We start from the raw sequence: 13,525 nt of genomic DNA, 5'->3' as shown, positions 1-13,525 counted from the left end.
CTTGGTAAACATTAAAATTAAAAAAGATGTTACGTAAATGTACTAGGTGTAGCGGTTAATAATGCAGTTTTTTTCAATAGATGGAGTTACACATATGTTGATATATATGCGATTTGATATGTATGCTATTTTGTTGTATTGACAACAAGCTTCAAAACTTCATATGTCAAATTTGCTGAAGGTGTTAACATCATAGATATTTTTACACTTAAAAATGTCAAATTTCGTGTTAAATAAAGAGCATTCGTGGGAAGTTTTAATTCATTACTTTTGAAGAAAAGTGCTGCTGAAAGTTATTGTATACTTCAGGAAGCTTATGGTGAACATGCTCCATCTCAAGATACTTATGAATGCTGGTTTAAATGCTTTAAAAGTGATGATTTCTATGTGAAAGATAAAGAACATTCAGGTCAACCCAAAAAGTTTGAAGACCAACAATTACAAGTATTATTGGATGAAGATGCGTGTCAAACTCAAAAACAACTTGCAGAAAGATTAAACATTGCTCAGCAAACCATGTCCGATCATATACAAGCAACGGCAAAGATTTTAAAGGAAGGAAAGTGGGTGCCACATCAACTGAATGAAAGACAAATGGAAAACCGAAAAGTCATCAGTAGAATGTTGCTTCAAGGCACGAAAGAGAGGTGTTTTTTTCTAATCGAATTGTGACTGGTGATGAAAAGTGGATTTATTTTGAGAATCCCAAATGCACAAAATCATGGATTGATCCAGGTCAACCATCAGCATCGACTGCAAGGCCAAATCCCTTCAGAAAGAAGACAATGATCTGAGTTTGGTGGGATCAGGAAGGTGTGGTGTGTTATGAGCTTCTAAAACCAGGTGAAACCATTCATATTGATCGCTACCGACAACAAATAATCAATTTGAACCACGCTTTGATCGTGAAATGACCCAAATGGGCCCGAAGACATGGCAAAGTACAGTGGGTCCTCAGGTGATGTGGGAGATCCGTTCCTATAGCGACGTAATGCGATTTTCGCCGTAAGTCGGAACCCACCTACATAAACACCTTTGTCACTCACATGGAGCACATACACAGCAGTAATGAAGTGAAACAGTAAAAAAAATTTAAAAAAAGATAACCATTCCTGACCTTCACTTGTGAAAAATAATAAAAAACATAAAGCACACATGTACATACATTGAAATGACAGAACCTTTTTTTTTTTTTTAATAAATAAATGGGACATGGTGACATAACCACTTAACAACGTACTTCGAGTTCGATGTAACCCGAGGACTGCCTGTAATTTTGCTTCATGATGATGCACCATCACACACTTCAAAACCAGTTAAAGACACAGTAAAAGATCTTGCCTGGGAAGTATTAACCCACCCGCCGTATTCACCAGACCTTGCTCCTTCAGATGACCACTTGTTCCGATCGATGGCACACACACTCTCTGAGCAGCACTTCAAAACGTACGAAGAAGTGGAAAATTGGGTCTCTGAATGGTTTGCCTCAAAACAAGAAAAGTTCTATTGGGACGGTACCCACAAATTACCTGAAAGATGGGGGAAATGTGTAGCTAGCGATGGTCATTACTTTGAATAAAGCACTTTTGATGTTTCTCTTGAAATTATCGTGTTTTCTTTGATTACAAAATTTGTCATTAACCGGTACACCTAGTATGTTTGATTCAAAGTTGACACTCAGAGGGTTTTATCGTGAAAAAAAAAAGTATTATAAAAATAAAATGTATTCTATAAAAATTAAGAACATGTTTGTAAAGCTTTAGATTTTTTATTTCATAAATAAAGCCCAATATAAATTTTACCTTTAGCTAAGAGAATTGTGAAATGTATAACTTTGATCATGAAGTTAGAGTATTCAACATAAAATTTTATTAGTTTGCCTCTACATGTTAAGGTTACTTTTTATATTTTTCAGGTTTTTAAAAATGAATGTGCAATGATCTAATCAAAACACACAATAATATGAAAATTAAAACGGAGAAAGTTTTAAAAGTAATAGATGATCCTGGAAGGCAATAAAATATTGTATTAGAGGCTTTTTTACAAAAAATATAAATCAAGGTCATATTTGGAGTTTTCCTATTAAAAATACAGTTATACACATTAATTTACAACTAGAAATGTTGTTAGTGCCAAATGAATCTGGTCCAAGTTGGAAGATAATTCTAATTGATTTAATAACCCTTTTTGGACCATAAGACTGAAATTTTAGATTTTAAAAATTAATGGGACTTATTTGCTTTGCCACATTACCGCTGTATTCATGAATCATATTTTCTTCTAACAAATGCTATTGAATTCTCCACAGGGGAAGAAAAATGCCTTCCAAAAATCTCCCCGCCTAAAATAACTTAGAAAAAAACCTCAATAAACTACTTTCTGTTTCCTACCTAGGAAAATCCTGGTCAGCATGGTAGTTACATTATAAAGATTTGTATACTCCTCAGATGGAAGACAGTCACCAAAAGGTATAATTTTATATAAGCCAAGATCTATAGGAACTAACTGCATAACTTTTATTTTCCTTCTATTGGTGCCAAAGTTTTGGAGAAGCTACTTTTGCAGGAATTCATAGAATACCAAAATATTCTATGTGGGGTCTCCCCCCAAAATGTATACACATATTTTCAATAATTATAAAGGCAGTGTTTATTAAAATACATTTCATTCTCAGAATTGAGCTATCAGCTATTAAAGTGTGAATACATTTTTGGGGACACCCCGTATTTAGATATCAGAATGTACTATCACACATTAAAAGGAATGAACAGGGATAGCTCATTCACAGTTTTGACAAATGAACTTTGAAATTAAGTGTTCATGGATGTTAATTAAAAACCTTTGTTGCAAAATTTAAAAGCAATGCTATCCCTAGATGGTTTGGCTCAGTGGATAGAGCGTTGGCCTGCATACTAAAGGGTCCTGGGTTTAATTCTGGTGAAGGGCACATGCCTGGGTTGCAGGCTCGATCCCAAGTAGGGGGCATGCAGGAAGCAGCCAACCAATGATTATCTCTCATCAATGATGTTTCTGTCTCTCTCTCTCGCTTCCCATCTGAAATCAATAAAAACATATTCTTTTAAAAAAGCAATGATAACATTTTTATTTCATCTTCTTACACAGTACCCTGATATATAATTCTCTCCAATATGTTGTGCTATTATTAAGCATTGCTAATGGTTATATCTACAAGTCACACACACACAAACACACACAACCACTCCCCAAAAATTTAAATTATCTAGGAATTTTACTTGCATAGTAACAAACACTCAGACATTTCAATTTACAATGTTAAACATTTTTGTCCTTGACAATTGTCCTAACCCTCAGTTCTCTTTAATATTGAGACATAACCACAGTTGTAGCTATTAATAGGATTTTTGCGAGCATCAGTTTACACAAATATATGTAGAAATGCTTATTGTACTTTATAAACTTACTAGAGGCCCCATGCACAAAATTTGTGCACAGGTAGGGTCCCTAGGCCTGGCCGGTGATCAGGGCCAATCGGGGCCTTCCGGCTGCCAGCCAGGGTCTCCCTTCATTCCACGCAACCCGCTGATGTTCAGTGCACGTCATAGCAAACAATCAAACTCCCGGTCTCCTGGTTGAACTCCCAGGGGGACACTTTGCATATTATCTTTTCATATATATGTAGATAATTTATCACACAGATAAATCATATTATATGGTACATATTATTACAGTGCAATGTAATAGTGGAGAACATAAACTATAACAAACATATATGGATTTAAATTATGCCTCTGCCACTGTTATTTTGAACAAATTATTTAACCCCCATGAATCTCAGTTTAGTCATGTACAAAAGAAGTAATAATATGTAATTCATAAGTCTGTAATGAAGATTAAATCATAAAACCCAAGTGAAGGGTTTACAGCAATGCTTGGCAGAAAGTAAACATTCAGTAGAGGTTGGCTAGGGTTATCACACTCCAAAAATAGCATCTATCACCATCGTCATTTAATTTGTTCTAGTGGTAATTTTTAGGGGTAATATAATCACCTCTTTACAGTTGTGGAAATTAAAGTTCAGCCACTTGGTCATGGTCACAAAACCTTTTTTACACCTATGTGTTTTAATTCCAAGCCCAATATGTTTCCTACTTGCCCGTGCAAGAGTGTTTTACTCCTAACTTGATTAAGAACCCAAATCAGGGGGAAATTATCAAAATCAAGGTAGTTTAGTTATTCACTGATCTGTAGGTTTATAGCACTTTAATGGGATTGGTCCTGCTCTTAAGATCAAGTAAACAGTGGGTATGACTCAAGAATCACCAGGAATGTTTCTACCTTAAAAGGTAGGATTTTTATTTCTTAATCTCTTAACACTTAGATGTTTAAATGCAAAAATTTTATGGAAGATACAGAAAATAAACACTGTAAATAGAAACCACTTGATTACAATTAGCAAGTAGGTTTATGCTTTAATGACTGATAGATCTAAAGACCACCATCAGTAACTAACTGAAGGAATGGAATGCAGAATAGGTAGAGAGTTAGCCTAGGCCCTAGGGCAGTGGTCGGCAAACTCATTAGTCAACAGAGCCAAATATCAACAGTACAACGATTGAAATTTCTTTTGAGAGCCAAATGTTTTAAACTTAAACTATATAGGTAGGTACATTGTTATTAACTTAATTAGGGTACTCCTAAGCTGGCCTTTGCTAAAAACTCAAGGGGCCAAAGAGTCGCATGTGGCTCGCGAGCCGCAGTTTGCTGACCACTGCCCTAGGGCATGGTGAGGATCCAACTACAGCTGCAGTGCATGGTCATGGGCTCTGAAAAAGGAGAGCAGCCCCCTAAAAAGTAAGATGATGTCCAATACGAGCTTTCATAGCCCCCAGCTCCATCTGGAATGGGTTCTGTCTGCTACAGATAGACAGTGAACGGGTGAGTATGTTTGCCAAGACTCCTGTGGTGCAGGCAGCTGTTGTAACTACTGTGTTCTCCAAGTGGCCTGTACCCATCTGTGGACATCACTGGAAAATTCCCAATGCTTCCTTCCAATTGCTAATTGCCGCTGGCCTGCTGCTGCTGGGACAACATCCGGATACAAGGACACTCTGCTATCCATGCTCACCAGCCAAAATCCACCAGGAATAGACTTGGAGCTCAAACTACTAGGCTTATTAAGCTTGCTTCAGGAGGGGAGAGGGGACACTACCGGGATTTTAGTTGATGTTTGGTGATTAAGGAGAAGATTCAAGGAAGCAGAGATCTGTCTGGATAGGGTATTGCTCAAAGCACGAGTAATTTGACACATGGGCATCAATAATTTCTTATCTAGAGGGTGAATTAGCAGAATCAGGCTAGAGTCATCCTATATAACAAAAGCCTAATATGCTAAGTATCCAGTCATCTGGTCAGCCATTCAACCAATCAAAGTGTAAATTTTGTGCACTGGGACTCTAGTCATTGAATAAGAAGCAGTGGAGACCTCATGTTAACCAGGAGAGGGAGAGGCTGGGCATTTTTGTGGTTCAGGTGATTTGGTTTTACCTCTGGTCAGGTCTGGTTATAGAGACGTCTTGTTTTTGTCTTGTTGCCATCACAGTCATGGAAAGTCCTCATCTGAACTTGATACTCTAAAGAATTATGTTCCATAAACGAATACCACAGCCTGGCTGTTAGCAACTGAACTGGCTTCCCAAAAGCTCTCAGGAGCTTTTTGCTTTCTCACCATTACCCAACCTCACTACTATTACATGACATCCTCTCTTCTCCTCTGCCAATAGAGGGAGACAATGATGGAAATCAATGTTGGGAGTAGTAAGATGACATGAGACAGGAAAGCAGAAAGTATTTCTATGAGATGAACAGGAAAGTCTTATTTAAAGAGATAATCTACTTGTAGGCTTAAGGTCAGGATGACTCATCAAGCAGGCAGCAGAGTACAGACTGATCATGGTCTCTATACTCCAGAAGCTTATAGACTAAAAGACAAAACTTGATTTCAATATTAATTGTCACATCCATTACACAAGACTAAGATTTCATGTGCAAGCATGCTAAAGGTTGAAAGTTATTCTCAAGTTCTTTAAGAGGGCCAGATTTGCTTTTATACAATACTCAAATTAAAACCTGTTTAAAGGTATTCCTATGCAATGTATCATTTTCAGGATGGCTGATTGAGAACAAACTCTAGAACAACTTTTAGAAATTATTTTTAAAGATCACAAATTAAAGCAATAAATCAATGAAAAGCCATACACAAATTTATTAAAATGATGGGGAAATTCTTGGCAGGCAGCCTGAATATTTAAAGGATCCTATTAAATGTCACTCCTTCTTCCCCTGATAATGTTTGGACAAATTGAGAGATAAGATGAAATGAATCAGCAGGTAGAAAAAAAATATATCATCTTTATTGTTGGCAAATACTTTGCTGGTGGTTGTGACTTAGCTGTGCAGCTATAATAGCTTCCTAATTCTAATCCCAGAATGAATACACAAACATACCTACTCACAGACCTGGACCACAGGTAACCTTCTCATATGGGGACCAGTCCCTTTGAAACTTACTACCTGGAATAGGTGGATACAATATGTGTTTCCTTCGGGCAGCTGAACTGTAGGAAGAGACCGTGGAAGGGACAGAATGATGCATATCCTATTCTTCACCCTAAACATATAAACATAAGCCATTCCTCCTTCTTTTGAAAGAAGTGAATGATGCAACAGAGGCAGGTCAAGAGTGTTAGAGACATTGATGACTTCATTCATGAAATATGAGTTCATAAGGAGGGGTTTCCACAATGGAGTGGATTTCCACAGTAGTGGCAGCCTTGTCAGTTGCCGCTGGTGTGTTTTCCAGTCTACAGGCTACACAGAAACAACAATGTCCATTTAAAAAGTGGTACAGTGCTTGGGACAGAGATACTGGCTGTGCCTGGGAGACCAGCAATGCTCTGGAGGATTAAAAGTTAGCCACCAGTGCACTGTGTCTCCCTCAAGCCCATGCCGTCCTCTACTCTTACTGGAAACTGTATGGTGCAGTCTAATTCCAGCTCCTGTCTCAGTCATACCACACAGCAGAAACAGTGAACAATCTACCAAGGAATATTAACTTCAAGGGTCAACTCAAAATCAATATAATTGTATTGTTAGTGAATGACTATACCATGAAAGACATTGGGGGAGGACATAGCAAACAAAAGAACTTACACTTAAAGAAACAGAATTAAATAGCAATCATACAAGGACTTTAAAATAACATATTTAATATCTTCAGGGGATGAAAGAAATTATTTTGTGAAACAAGAAGAAGCAATTAGAACATAATAAGAGATGGTTATTAACTAGCAAAGCATTGTAGCTAATGACCCACAAATAACCTGGGCTTGAATCCTGGCTCCAACAATTGTTACTGATTATTTTGTGGTGATAGTGGTGGTGGTGGTGGTGGATGAGAAAGGAAAAACACACTTTGGGAAGTATTGCATTTGAGAAGCTAATAGCAGGCGCAGATGTTCCAAAAGAAAGTTGGAAAGGCAGTCAAAGAACTGAAGAGATGGACTGTGAGTCCTAGAATTGATAGTATTAAACCATGGATTATTAGAGAGTAAAAAAAAAAAAATAGAACAAACTTAATACTCCTTTAAAAATATATAATTCTGCTATGACAGTGGATTTTTTTTTTAAGTCTCAGGATTTCCAATGGCCCCAGCATGGCCATCTTTAAAAAGAATATGAAAAAGCTTTGCATGCTTACCTTGTTTTAGCTAACAGTGGGCCAAGTATTTCTGGAACAAACTATAGCATTATCAGAAATGCACTCCCAGAATTACACATGGCCCAGCATACAGCATAGAGGCACATTTTCAGTTTTAGATGGAATCTAGAGAAACGGGAGAAAACCTCAAACAGAGGTTAGAAAACCTCTAAATCCAAGAGTAATTTAGAACTTAAACCCAAAGCAAGCAGAGGCTTGTTTTATAATTTCAAGTGGCTGCCTCCATAAGACGGCACAGCTTTCTGTCCCTTGGGTTCTCTTGCCATGATGCAAGGTGGTCACGCAATGTGGTCTCCAAAGCTCCTTCCAGATCCTACTTCTCATCATTCATGACCTTCTGTGACCAAAGTTCTTTTTTAATTTAACAACAAATTGACAAGGCAAAAGGAATAGTCCCTGTTCACTTTTACTTCAAAAGCTTCAGATTTCCTTTTTAAAAGTTTGTTTCATTATGCCACAGAAAAAATAAAGTCACCCAAACCCTTCCTCCTACATTTAATTCTACTCAACAAGCATTTACTTGTATTCATCTTGTACTGGGCTCTGTGCCAAATGGATAATGTAATTCTATCTTTATTTCATTTAACTTTTATGTTCATGCTGTCTTTTATATTTTACTTATATTGAGTGATTATATGTACAATATCACCAAAAATATAGATAAAGCTTTATATTTATTGTACTAAGTACAACAGATAATAATTTTACTGACTATGCTCTCTTAAATATTTGTAACCTACAATATATGCTCAGGTTTCTTCAAAACGTAATTTTCTAATATTAATATTGGTAAAATTATTTTATCCTATTTTGAAGTCATTTTCATTGTTCTTTCAATATATAAGAAATACCTAGGGATATAACATTATTTGACGTTATGTACACATGATTTTTTTTACATACACAACTACTAGATTTTAAAATAGAAGAAATTTAATTTTCTTTTAGAACTCTCAAATTTGAAGGCAAATTATTTCTAATCTCTAAAAACTAAGTATTTATAAGAAATACAGAACATCTTTATCTACAAACCCAAATGTACTATCTCCTGAGACAGATATTCTGATGCTGTTTTTGAAGTCATTTGGATCTACATATCTGCAAACAATGATCTAAAGTCAGGAATAAGACTATTCCAGCCTACTATAATGCTTTATATACATCAAAGGATTTAGCCTAGTAATATATGTCTATACGACATAAATATTAGTTATATCAGAATACAGGAATCAAGAAAGCAAAACTTCTGATCAAAGAAATGCTATTCATGTCCTAAAGTAGAATGAGCAGAAAGCAAATAAAGCAGGAAATAAGCATTTCCTAAAAGTGGAATTTAAAGATGGTTAAGCAAAGTCTCTTAGCCATAATGGAAGCATCTCTCCTTTCATTTCCAGAAAAGTGGCACATGGATGGACATAAGGACATGTTCTCACCCCATGCTCCATAATTTTAACTATAAAAACTGAATTTTATATATATATTTAGAATTAAAATGAATTATCCGGTGTCTGGATACTTGACTGAGAGCTACCTGTACCTGGCACATTATAAATAAATCAGTATGATACCTATTATCATAACCATTTTATAGGTAAGAAAACTGATAGGTAGAGAAATTATATATTTAGCCTATAGGCACATGGCTATAAATAGCCAATCTAATATTAGAAAACAGCCCTGCCAGCATGGCTCAGTGGTTGAGCATCGACCTATGAACCAAGAGGTCATGGTTCGATTCCTGATCATGGCACATGCCCAGGTTGATTCTCCCTCATCATTGATGTTTCTATCTCTCTCTCCCTCTCCAAAAAAACAGTTCTTCCATAATGAATCTCAAATGCTTTCCGCTAATCCTTGCAGGTTTGTTTGTTTTTTAATTATTGGAAGCTTACCAGTATTTCACATTGCTGTCTTTTTCTGACTCGGCCTCTGCTCTTCCTTCATTTTCTAGATACACCAAAATGAAGACGGCCACCAACATCTATATCTTTAACCTTGCTCTGGCAGATGCCTTGGCGACCAGTACCCTGCCATTCCAGAGTGTCAATTACCTCATGGGCACATGGCCGTTTGGAACCGTCCTCTGCAAGATAGTGATCTCCATAGACTACTATAACATGTTCACCAGCATATTCACGCTCTGTACTATGAGTGTGGATCGCTACATCGCCGTCTGCCATCCCGTCAAGGCCCTGGATTTCCGTACTCCCCGCAATGCCAAAATCATCAATGTCTGCAACTGGATCCTCTCTTCAGCCATTGGTCTGCCTGTGATGTTCATGGCGACAACAAAGTACAGGCATGGTGAGTAATGTTGCAGGCCTGAGGGATGGAGAGTTTATTGAACAAAATGTTGGTGAAGTCATTAGCCAACTAGAATTTTTTGGAGTGTTCCAATGTCTTAGTCAAACTGTAATTTTAATAAAATAGCTTTCTAGAGAAATGTCTTTGAATATTTTTTGAAATAGGAATTTTCCCTGTGATTTTAAGCCCACTAAACATTTCAAAGAGAATACCAGTATAATCTATTGGTTCTTGATGTCTCTGCATTTCATCAAAATGATGAGAAAATAAAATTACAGTTCTTCCAAGAGTAATTAGAACTTAAACCCAAAGCAAGCGGAGGCTTGTTTTATAATTTCAAGTGGCTGCCTCCATAAAAAATGTATCTTTCTAGACCTCATGTCAGAATGATAAACCACCCATCAAAAAGTGGAGTGAAAACATCCATTAGCTGGGATTTCCTATAGACTCTGGACAGTGATTATATTTTTTATATCAACATAGACCCCGTAGAGGACATGGCTCATGGCAGGAGGTCCATAATTGTTGGCTGATCGAAAACTTAGTGTGACCAAAGTGGACAGCAAAATGAGATCTTTAGAAATAAATAAATAGATAAATAAATAAATAAATAAATAAATCTATTTCTAAAAATCAACAGAGAGCTGAGTTTCTCCCACTGTTTCTTTAAATATTTCTTTACTAGCATGTATACTAATAGCCTTAAGTTAGCTAATGTCAAGCTTAAAAATTAGTTAGCAAGAAGGCAATATTAATACCTAATGTGATAATTAAATGGTGCTTCTAATTCTTCCTTGTAATTTTTTTTTCATCTAGGTTCCGTAGATTGCACACTAACATTCTCTCACCCAGCCTGGTACTGGGAAAACCTGCTGAAAATCTGTGTGTTCATCTTCGCCTTCATCATGCCTGTCCTCATCATTACGGTGTGCTATGGACTAATGATCTTACGCCTCAAGAGTGTCCGTATGCTCTCTGGCTCCAAAGAAAAGGACAGGAATCTTCGGAGAATCACCAGGATGGTGCTGGTGGTCGTAGCTGTGTTCATCGTCTGCTGGACCCCCATTCACATTTACGTCATCATTAAAGCCTTGATAACAATCCCAGAAACTACTTTTCAGACCGTTTCCTGGCACTTCTGCATTGCTCTAGGTTACACAAACAGCTGCCTGAACCCAGTCCTTTACGCATTTCTGGACGAAAACTTCAAACGATGCTTCAGAGAGTTCTGTATCCCAACTTCCTCCACCATTGAGCAGCAAAACTCCACTCGAATTCGTCAGAACACTAGAGACCACCCCTCCACGGCCAACACAGTGGATAAGACTAACCATCAGGTATGCAGCTTCTAGAATTGGGTATATTTTCTGGGGATGATATGAAATGATAGAGCTTTGTACCAATCCAAGATTTCAATCCATTAGAAAGAGACCAGTAACTAGGAGATTGGGGTTCAGCATGAAGATAGAGAGAGGAGGGGAGCAAACTTTGACCACTGTGTTGGATAGGTGCTTCATTTATAAGCCAAGCTATATATATTTGCATGTTTTCCTTTATATTAGAGACCTGCCAACTAGAAACCTGTAAAGCCTCTAAAAATCAATATCTCCACAGCCTTGTCTACTTTTCAAAATGAATGACTCTTAGCGTATTGTGGAAGTGATCCTGATCTAGAATTTGCCTCATTTTCCCCAGCAATGTCATGTATTTTATGCAAATCGCTCTAATATCCCTGTCACTTCTCAAAAGCCAGGCCTGCTCTGGTTCTGTGGTAAAAGAGAAAGGTCAGCACTTTGCTGACTCTGGTGACAGGTACAAGATGTTCCCAGCAAATCAGTGTCACCGCAAAGGAGGAAAGAAAGAACAAAATGAGGAATGATGATTTGCTGGAAGATGTATTCCTACATGCAGAAGAGTACAGATGATGGCCTGCATGAAAGATTCAATATATTTATGCACAATCTTATAATTAAATGAGGAATCAAAAAGGAGGAAAGAGGAAAATCCGTCTCTAAGTTAAATATTGGCTTAGGAAGCCACTGGTTTGCAAAATTTGGAGTCTGGCCTTTAAAGTAAATCAAGTATGTCACGTCACAATTGAGGTTAATTTAAGTAAATTTTCAAATAATGGGGCCAGCACCCAAAAATCACAGCTTGTTTAATTTTATAACCCAGAACTCAAATTCAAACTTCCTGTAGAGTAAATTCTTGAGTCAGAAGCTTAGATAAAGTTCCTAGGGCCAGGGGTGGGCCTGTGGGGACAGAGGGTGGCATAACAAGGACCAGAAAGAGAATTGCAGAAGAGGAAGGGAGAGTTAGCTGCCTCCTCTCCGCTGTCTCCCCACCACGCCCACCTCACTGTCCCCTGTCAGCCCCACTGCAGCCACCCAGCCAAACCCAGACTCACCCTTTCCAATTGTCCTCGGGACTAATGCAATCCTGTGGCCCAGAGGGGTCATTAATCCTCATGCCCCTGCTATTCAATAATGCGGAAATGAGCACAGGAACTGGTACCCCCAGAGAGGATGAGGTAATGATGGCAGACTCACTTCCAACCAAAGGGAGATTAGCTTATTATGTCTCACTTCTAAATCCATCTTGGAAATAAAAGCCTGAAAGAAATGCTTTCCTACCCTGCACCCTTCCCTATTTTTTTCCACATCAAGACCTTCAAACCTGCCCCCTTTACTAAGCAGCTGTCCTTCTGGGCAGCTATCAAACGCTTGCAACTTAAAGAGGACAGGGATTTAAATAGACTTTCTTCAGGCTGGGGATAACACATTAAAGAATGCAATTTAAAAGTCTCCGTTCTAAAGATGAAATATGTTCCACTGAAGCACAACACTTCCATCATGGAGACCATGATGGCCATTATAAAACACAGGTTCTTTCTCCTTGAGTGCCCACCCACACCTTCCCTCTGCTTTCTGGCACTTTAGGGTGTGGCTGCCGGTAGTGCACCCTCGGCCACTGCCCCACTGTGGGGGTCTCTTGTCACATCTGATCCTCCTCACATCCCCCACTCACCCTGCTCTCCGGGCAGTTCAGCCCCCTGCCTGCTGGAGCGTTTCCCCTGACTTCAGCACGACTGTCCTTCCGTGGCCCTGGGCAGTGCCCTTGACACCCTTCCAAACCCAGTGTTTTCACATCAGTGTGGTTCTTGCATAGCCCGAGAGAGGAGAGAGGAAGCTAACTGGGGAAGCTCTGTTCTAAGTAACTAAAAGGTTTGCTTTAAAAATGCATCCAATTAGCGCTTATCTCCATTGCTGCCTCCATGAAACAGCATCAGTGTCAGATCACAGCAGAAACACATTAGCCCTGGAATTGGCTGCTTTCCCAACATGCCCAGCTGGGAGAGCCGGACAAAGAGCGAGCGGCTGCCAGGAAAAGAGGAAAAGACACTCTGACATATTTGAAAATTAAGATAAATCAAAGATCCTTTCGCTAATCGCCACTAATGTG

General features: G+C 38.2%; 1 protein-coding gene across 2 annotated transcripts in view; it reads left to right on the top strand.

The window, feature by feature from the left end:
• The window catches only part of OPRM1 (opioid receptor mu 1), a gene marked incomplete at its 3' end in the record, with an annotated part of 33,252 nt that overhangs the window by 9,160 nt on the left and 10,567 nt on the right, over window positions 1–13,525 (top strand). For both annotated transcript variants that reach the window (XM_080664563.1, XM_080664564.1), the window contains exons 2-3: window positions 9,711–10,063; window positions 10,880–11,400. In XM_080664563.1, the coding sequence (XP_080520689.1) occupies window positions 9,711–10,063; window positions 10,880–11,400 (874 nt within the window). The remainder of the gene's footprint in view (window positions 1–9,710; window positions 10,064–10,879; window positions 11,401–13,525) is intronic.

Source organism: Plecotus auritus (assembly GCF_963455305.1).
Source record: "Plecotus auritus genome assembly, chromosome: 4".
In the NCBI taxonomy this organism is placed as follows: domain Eukaryota; kingdom Metazoa; phylum Chordata; class Mammalia; order Chiroptera; family Vespertilionidae; genus Plecotus; species Plecotus auritus.
This window is presented reverse-complemented; position numbering and strand designations above follow the sequence as displayed.